At 48.8% G+C, this 8791-nt stretch overlaps 1 protein-coding gene across 1 annotated transcript in view; it reads right to left on the reverse strand.

Moving 5' to 3' along the window:
* Positions 1-5481: 5481 nt before the first annotated feature.
* Positions 5482-8791, reverse strand: part of CCDC70 (coiled-coil domain containing 70) — a 6834-nt gene continuing 3524 nt past the window's right edge. Inside the window, exon 2 of the mRNA XM_010835667.1 lies at positions 5482-6355. Within this exon, the coding sequence (XP_010833969.1) occupies positions 5607-6275 (669 nt within the window). The 5' untranslated portion in view covers positions 6276-6355 and the 3' untranslated portion in view covers positions 5482-5606. The remainder of the gene's footprint in view (positions 6356-8791) is intronic.

The following is an 8791-nucleotide window of genomic DNA, read 5'->3' on the forward strand; positions in this document are numbered from 1 at the left end:
AAGGAGCTGAGGATGAAAAGGAGTAAAGAAGCTCCAACTTAGAAAAAGAGACCTGGGCTAGGAGGCAGCCGCCCAGCGGATCAAAGGCAGATGCCGAAAAGTAGCTAGAACAGAAGTGCCTTGGCCTGAACACCCAGGATGCAGGAAGGGCAGGGTGGAAGGTAAAAGGCTGAGGTTTTGGAGTAGGGTCTAAATGGATCTTTGTGGCAGAGGAGAAAGAGACATGTCTTGTTCCCTGGGGCTTTCAGTAAGGGTGACCTGGGTGCCAGGTGAGTCTCACCAGGAGATTGTGGGCATTGGAGAGGGGTGTGGTCACCCCAGGCTAACAACTCCCGCAAGGGCGCTCTTTCCTCCCAATTCTCTCTCTTCAGCCAGACTGCCCCCCACACCTCCTCAACCCGAGTCACAGCCTCCCATCACCTTGAACCAGGTCAGACCCGCTGGGGATACTGGGGCTAAGAGTGTCCCCTGGGTCACATTAGAATCTGGTTGATATTCTGCCAGGTTTGGAGAGTGACTTGTGGGTGGAGAGTCAAAGGAACTGTCATTAGAATATCTTCTTTGTGATGTGTCATGCGGGGCGTCGGGGGTGGGGGGGGGTGTGGCTGGCTATCAAAGCCAGGTCATTCTCTGGATGAGCATTCGTAAGATGGAAGGAGTATGTTAAACTCAGCTTAACTTTTTTTGTTGTTGTACTGGGTCTTTGTAGCTGCGCTCAGGCTTTCTCTAGTTGTGGCGAGCAGGGGCTACTCTTTGTTGAGGTGTGAAGGCTTCTCATTGTGGTGGCTTTTTTCTCGTTGCAGAGAACAGACTCTAGGAGCATGGGCTCTGGGAGTTGTGGTGCATGGACTTAGTTGCTCTGTGGCATTTGGAATCTTCCTGGACCAGGGATTGAACCCATGTCCCGTGCATTCGCAGGTGGATTCTATGCCACCAGGGAAGTCCCTGCAGCTTAACTTTTTACGTGGCTGAAGAATGTCCATTCTGCCTTAACTATTTTAAGGCAGAGGCATCTGGGAATGCCTACAGAGGGGGGCATTTTAACTTAGTTGACCAAAGCTTGGGTTCTGGAGCAGAGACAATCTGGGTTCTAATGTCCATTCCACCTCTTACTGATTGCATCACCTTGGGCTCCATGTGCTTCAGTTTCCTCACTTGTAATCGAAGCCAATGCTGGTGCCGTCTCACGGGGTTGTGGTGAGGATTAGCTGAGTTGTAACGAACGCAGTGGGCAGTGCTTTGTTGTTGTGTAGTCACTAAAGTTTTGGCCAACTTTTAAAGCAGAGTGAGCGCTCACCCACAACGAACAAACGTTCTCTCTTCTCAAGGCTGGCCGGGTCTTTTCCCTGTGTTGATTAGGAAAATGTAGATCTAGAACTAGTTAAACCAGCATCTCATTTCGTTGCTAAGCAACCAGCTCTGACTTCTGCAAAAAGCACCTCATGGTGTGCAGTGACCCCCTAGCAATCGATCCCCAGGCAGGCTGTTGCTAAGCATGGTTTTGTGTACCCCAAAGCTCATTTCAGACATGGAGGAGGAGTGAGGCAGGCACACACCACACAGTCCTTGAGCATGAGCAAAACCAGCCTTTCCAGCTGTGGGGCTCACAATGGGCAAAGAAAATAAAAAAAAAAAACAGGACTTCGCTGGTGGTCCAGTGGTTCAGAATCTGCCTTCTAGTGCAGGGAATGTGGGTTCGATCCCTGGTCAGGGAAATGAGATACCACATGTCTCAGGGCAACTAAGCCCATGTGCTAAAACTAGAGAAAGCCCTTGTACTGTAATGAAGACACAACATAGTCAAAATTAAAATAAATACATAAGAATAAAAAATTCAGTTAAAAATAAGAAGAGTAAGTGGTGGTGTGTGCTTGTACCCACCTGCGGGAGTGAGAGAATTCACCCATATGGTTTCCCCTTCTCTGGGGTGAAAGAGATTGTCATATGTCTTCAGGGTGCTATTCTCTGCAGAACAGGGGCTGTTTGTCCTTTTTCTCCTTGGGGTCTGGGGTTGCATGGCCTGGGTATGAACCTGGATGTATGGTTCCTAGTTGAGAAGGGGCAAGGCTGGAAGCACCTACCGCCATGCACGTGCCTCCCCTCCGGGAAGTCAGGGGTCGGGGCACTGAATCCAGGGGACCTGTTCTCCTCATCCATCCATTCATTCACTCATTCATATGTATCCTTAAATAGGTATTGAGTGCTAAGTGCCCAAGATTTGTTAGGCACTGGGAATAAAGCCTAAAGCAGGACAGTTACTCTCCATCTTGTCCTGATACTCAGTTAAAAAACAAAACACACTCGAGCTAGTTTATCAGAGTATTTATTGAAATATACTAGGTTGCTTACAGAACCTCCCCAATAGTCAGGGAAGTGGGGCTAGTGGCTACACAGCTAGGCACGTTGGCGGGAACATAGTTCTCTATGGCCCTTGCAGTTGGGCTTGGGCCTGAGGCTCAAGCCACTGTCCCAGGCAGGGACCCTTTGGCCAGGACCTCAGCCCTGCTGCCTCTGAGAACTCACTTCCTGCCACTGTCACACAATGACTCTGCCTGGCCTCCTTTTCTTCGCTGAAGTCTGGCATGGATGCAAGTGATGAGTGGAGCCTGGGTCGCATATCTGAGCCCTGGCTGCAAGGGAGGCTGGGAAATACATTTCTGGCCTTCTCATACAAGGTGAGAAACTCTCCAAACATGAGAAGGGTATTCCAAAGGTGCTGGGATCCTGGGATCTCAGGGCAGCCACAGAGCTTTCAGACATGCACTGTTTCTGCCCTCTTAACCTTTATAGTCTACTGGAGGATTCAGGCAAAAAAGTCAGCGAGGACAGCCTGTGTGACCAGTGAGTGCTGTGCCAGGTGGGGTTTAGTGGTGAGAGACACCCAGAGGGATCCCCACTCAGATGACGGGGTCAGGAAGGGTGACCCAGGGCAAGTGATACCAGGCTGATCCTGAAGGATGAGTGTGAGCCTGTCAGCAAAGGTGAAGGCTGAGGGGAGGAGAACCCTCCCGATTCCAGGTGTGACAGGTGCCAGAGGTGAGTCACTAAGGAGTTCAAGTTCCAGGAAGGAGAGATGTTCTGGGCTGCTGGAGAGAGGGTGTGGCTGATATAGGCTAAAGTACGAGAAACACTGCTGTAAATAATATGCTCTGTCACGGCTTTTTGCATTTTCAGTGTTGGACTAATATATGCTACATGCTAAGTCGCTTCAGTCATGTCAACTTCTTGTGACCCCATGGACTGTAGCCCACCAGGCTCCCCTGTCCATGGGATTCTCCAAGCAAGAATACTGGAGTGGGTTGCCATTTCCTCCTCTGGAGAATCTTCCCCACCCAGGGATCGAACCCGCATCTCTTTACGTCTCCTGCGTTGGCAGGCGAGTTCTTTACCACTAGCGCCACCTGGGAAGCCTGACTTCCCACAATAAAAAAGGAGATTTCCCATCCTTCCTCTTATTCCAATATTGTGCATTGTAACTGTGGTTAGATCACAATCAGTGTTGATATTTAACTATGTAAATGCTGGTCATAGCTGGGCGTGTAGTGTTCTGCCGTGGTTTTTCCTTTTCTGCACATGTCTTTATTATACACTTGCTTTCTTCCCTTTGCTCAGTTTTCTGCCTACTCACCAGTTGATTATTCATCCTCAGACTGTCCGCCAGCAGTGTTAATCTGCTCTCAATCCATTCAGTCACAGTGAGGGTCCCTAGCTGTCTCCCTTGTCTTCACACCAGCGTCTTGTTCCCTCCGCTTACTGACATCTTTGCCTGTTGATACCTGAGGATGCAAGTCTGGGTGTGTGGCAAAGGAGAAGGCAGATCCCAGTGCCCTGGCCCTGACTCCTGAGGATCAGCGGCCTTCCAAGGAACCCCAGCTTTCCCACAGTGATACGGAGCCATGGAAGCTCCTCATGGAGTCAGCCCACTCTCCTGGTACCCTGATGTCTGCTCAGCACACCCAAGGGGACTCTGTCCTCTTCTCTCCATGTTTTTGGAACACCACCCCAAACCACAGTGAAGTCCCCAAGCGCTTTAAGTCTCATCCAGCTCTGACACTATCATTGGCTGAACTGGTCTAAAGCCACATCCTATAACCCAGGCTGTGTTGGAAGAGGAATGGGACCAATTGGCAGACAGTGTGGGTTCTCCTCCTGGACCTTCTGGTTGCTGCTCGCAACCAGAAGTCCCTCTGCTTCTCCAGGTCTCTTTCTTCACATGTGCAATGGGTTAATGGACCTTCCCTGTCAACCTACAGAGTTGTGAGGAGGGTTACATGAGCTGGCAGGTGTGAACGTGCTTGTCAAGTAGTAAAGGATGTACAAAGGCACGTAAGTGGCTGCATGAATGAGAGTGAGGGCCAGGCAGCAAGAGGTGTTGGCCTTGACATTTCTTACTACTCACCTTCTGGGCCCTTCCATATCAATGCCCATATATGTAATCTGACACCAGAAGAGAAGCTGGGTGTGTAAATGGCTGTTCACATTAGCGTACATTCATTTAGTGTTCTACTTCCCTGGGGCATTTTAATTTTGAGTGGAAGAAGGGAAACACAAAGGAAGGGATTGATAATGCAGAGACACAGGTAACTGAGACCTGAGTATTTAATAGGAGTATGGGGCAGGAGGTCTACCTTACACCTTGCAGGTGGGCTCACCTGGTCCAACTATTCCAGCATCAGAAAAGGGGAGTGGGCGGAGCTCTAGAGCCTCAGCCTAATGCCACACCCCTTTCTCATGCTACAGAGAATGGGAAGCGAAGTTTGGTGGAAATCTGGAACGGTGAGCAGGTGAGTCATTAAGGGATGCTGTCTGTGTCTAAATAGCCTGCCAGGTGAGGAAAACCCACGAATGAAATGTTAACACCACTACAGCCTCCAAGACTGCCCAGTTGCTGCTACTGCTAAGTCGCTTCAGTCGTGTCCGACTCTGTGCGACCCCATAGACGGCAGCCCACCAGGCTCCTCTGTCCCTGGGATTCTCCAGGCAAGAATACTAGAGTGGGTTGCCATTTCCTTCTCCAATGCATGAAAGTGAAAAGTGAAAGTGAAGTCGCTCAGTCATGTAGGACTCTTTGCGACCCCATGGACTGGAACCTACCAGGCTCCTCCATCCATGGGATTTTCAGGCAAAAGTATTGGAGTAGGTTGCCATTTCCTTTGCCAGGCAAGACTGCCCAGAGTGGAGGAGAAATGACTACCTCAGAACTGGACAGAGGCAGAGATGTCTCTGCCCTTCTCTGGTCCTCCCTATCTCTCGCTGTCATTGTCTGAGCACCTGCCCCCACTTCATTTCTGACTCTTTCAAGGCGAGCCCAGGGCCTCCACTCACACCCACCCACTCCTGCCAGGTTCACCGGAACTGCCGGGGCCCCAGCCCTAGGGACAGCAGTTATAGCCCATGGAGGATGTGACAGTGACCTCAGAGAATCACAGGACCTGGGAAGATAGATGCAGCTGGCCCTCCCTACAAAAGTTGGTTTTCCAGACCTCTCCTCAGGACTTTATTAGATCTTTTGAAGCCAGGAGACAAATAAGAGCATATTTTTTTAGGCATGTGGGGGTCACCCTGAGTGTGACTCCACTTGAGTCCCAATCCAGTGCCTCTTGCGCTCACGCCCTACCCCGGGAGGAGGCTGGTGATCGGGGCCTGCCGCTGACGTGGTGGTGCCCGCCTTCCAGCACCTGCTGCTCCACAACCGGAACAACCCCTTCCACCCAGGCGGCCTTCTCCTCCTCCCAGAGGGCATTCTCCTCCTCCCAGAGGGTCTTCTTATCCTCCCAGAGGACTTTCTCCTCCTCCAGAAGGGCTCTCTCCTCCACCCACAGGGCCTTTTCTTCCTCCCACAGGGCCTTGTCCTCCTGAAGGAGGTTCCGGTCTCTTTCCCACAAGGCGTTGTCCTCCTTCCAGAAGGCCCTGTCTTCCTTCCAGAAGATTCGGTACTTTTTCCAAAAGGCTTTCTCTTCTTCCCGGAAAGATTTTTCCATTTCCCAGAAGGCTTTTTCCTCTTTCCAGAAGGTTTTCTCCTCTTCCCAGAAAGGCCTATCCTCTTCCCAAAAGCCCAAGATCTCACCACGGAAGGCACGCATCTTGCTCCGGAAATTCCACATCTCTTCCCGGAAGTCTTCGATCTTCTCCCGGAAGTGTCTCATCTCCTCGCGGAAGGCCTTTTCTTCCTGGAGCTTGTGGATTAGTTTCTTTTGGCGAATGCTGGAGGAGGAGACCACCAGCGAGCGGAAGCAGGCAAGCCCCATCCATTTTCTCACCTTGAAGGGAAACATAGGCCCGGTTGGCCTGGATGGCGGGATGGCTGTGATGGAGGACAGGGCCACTGGCCAGGATCAGGTCAGCTGGTCCAACCCTGTGGGGGCACGGGAAAGAACACACCCTTGAATATAGCATCCCAGAGGGCAAGCCTTCGAGTCTGTGTGGCACTATTGAGATTTTTTTTTTTTTAATCTTACATCTTTTTTACATTTACATGTATCTCTTCTTTTGCAAATTCTTTTCTCATTTAGGTTATTACAGAATATTGAGCAGGTTTCCCTATTCTACACAGTAGGTCCTTATTGGTTACCTATTTTATATATAGCAGTGTGTACATGTCAACCCATCCCTCCCCCCAACCCTTACCCCATGGTAATCATAAGTTGGTTCTCTAAGTCTGTGAGTCTGTTTCCATTTCGTAAATAAGTTCATTTTATCTTTTTTTGTAAGGTTCTACGTATAAATGGTATAATATATGTCTTTCTCTGATTTACTTCAATTTGTATGATAATCTCTGGGGACATCCATGTTGCTGCAAATAGCATTATTTCATCCCTTTTTATGATGAGTAATATTCCTTGGAAGAAAAGCTACGACCAACCTAGATAGCATATTGAAAAGCAGAGACATTATTTTGCCAACAAAGGTCCATCTAGTCAAGGCTATAGTTTTTCCAGTAGTCATGTATGGATGTGAGAGTTGGACTGTGAAGAAAGCTGAGCGCCAAAGAATTGATGCTTTTGAACTGTGATGTTGGAGAAGAGAGTCCCTTGGACTGCAAGGAGATTCAACCAGTCCATTCTGAAGAAGATCAGCCCTGGGTGTTCTTTGGAAGGAATGATGCTAAAGCTGAAACTCCAGTACTTTGGCCACCTCATGCGAAGAGTTGACTCATTGGAAAAGACTCTGATGGTGGGACGGATTGGGGCCAGGAAGAAGAGGGGACGACAGAGGGTGAGATGGCTGGATGGTATCACCAACTCGATGGACGTGAGTTTGAGTGAACTCCGGGATTTGGTGATGGACAGGGAGGCCTGGCGTGCTGTGATTCATGGGGTCACAAAGAGATGGACACGACTGAGCGACTGAACTGAACTGAATATTCCATTGTATGTATCTATCACTTCCGCTTTATCCATTCTTCTGTTAATGGATATTTAGGTTGCTTCCATGTCCTGCTGTTGTAAGCAGTACTGCAGTGATACGCAAGGATACAATGGGGTGCTTGTATCCTTTTGAAATATGTTTTCCTCTGGATATATGCCTAGGAATGGGATTGCTGGATCACATGCTAGCTCTGTTTTTAGTTTCTTAAGGAACCTTCCTGTTGTTCTTCATAGTGGCTGTACCAGTTTGCATTCCCACCAACAGGGTAGGTGGGTTCATTATTAGGAAATTTTAACCATTGTTCTCTTTGTCCTCCTGGTTGTGTTTTTGAGGGACAAGCTTTGGTAGAGAAAGATGGTGGATGATCATGGCTTTGGACTGAAGAGGTGGTCAGTACATTCAATGCTCAAGGCCACTGAAATAACAGGCCAACAGGGTCAGTGGTTCTCAACTAGGATGTCAGGGCACACAAGTGTGATATGATCAATTATAACATATGACAGTTTTGTTTTGCTTTTAAATAATCAAGTGCCACAGTCACATAGTGATTTATTTGTGTTACATCAACCAGAATATATCTGAGGTTTTGGCTCTCTCACTGGGGAGTTGCTCATCACCTTCTGATGGGTGTGCTCAAAGCAGGGGGCCACACATGGGGATGTCCTCTGTTACAAGCCATGTGGGAAACAGAAGATCAAACCCTTGGACCTACAGGAGTCAGTTTAGTAGGAGGGTCTATTTTGGGAATATAAGTTTGAAACCAAGATGTGAAAGAGGACGCAATGTTTTCTAGGATGTGGGAAAGAGGAACTGTTAACACGGTAGCCAGTAATAGTGAATAATAATGACACATTATGACCCAGCAGGTCCGCTCCCAGATATGTGCCCTGAGGAAACTTATGAACCATGTCCAGGTTATGTGCACAGGAATGTTCAAGCAGTTCTGTTCAGAGGGCTCGGCAATGTAAGCAATCCAGTGACCATAGCAATAACATGGAGTTCAAATGTAGTGGTCTGTTCGTGCAATGGAGAGCATAGCTACATGCGACCATGTAGATGAACCTTGTAAACAGAATGCTGAAAGAAAGAAGCTGGTTCAAAGACCTTGAAGGAAAATTTTCAAACAGGCAAAATTAAATTCTATTATTTAGGGCAGTATACTTAGGGGATAACACGAAAGAGACAAGCAAGAGAGTTCAGTTCAGTTCAGTTCAATCGCTCAGCCGTGTCCGACTCTTTGCGACCCCATGAATCGCAGCACGCCAGGCCTCCCTGTCCATCACCATCTCTCAGAGTTCACTCAAACTCACGTCCATCGAGTTGGTGATACCATCCAGCCATCTCATCCTATTGTCCCCTCTTCCTCCTGCCCCCAATCCCTACCACGATCAGAGTCTTTTCCAATGAGTCAACTCTTTGCATG

The sequence above is a fragment of the Bison bison genome, unplaced genomic scaffold, assembly GCF_000754665.1.
Source record: "Bison bison bison isolate TAMUID 2011002044 unplaced genomic scaffold, Bison_UMD1.0 scf7180017864048, whole genome shotgun sequence".
Lineage (NCBI taxonomy): Eukaryota > Metazoa > Chordata > Mammalia > Artiodactyla > Bovidae > Bison > Bison bison.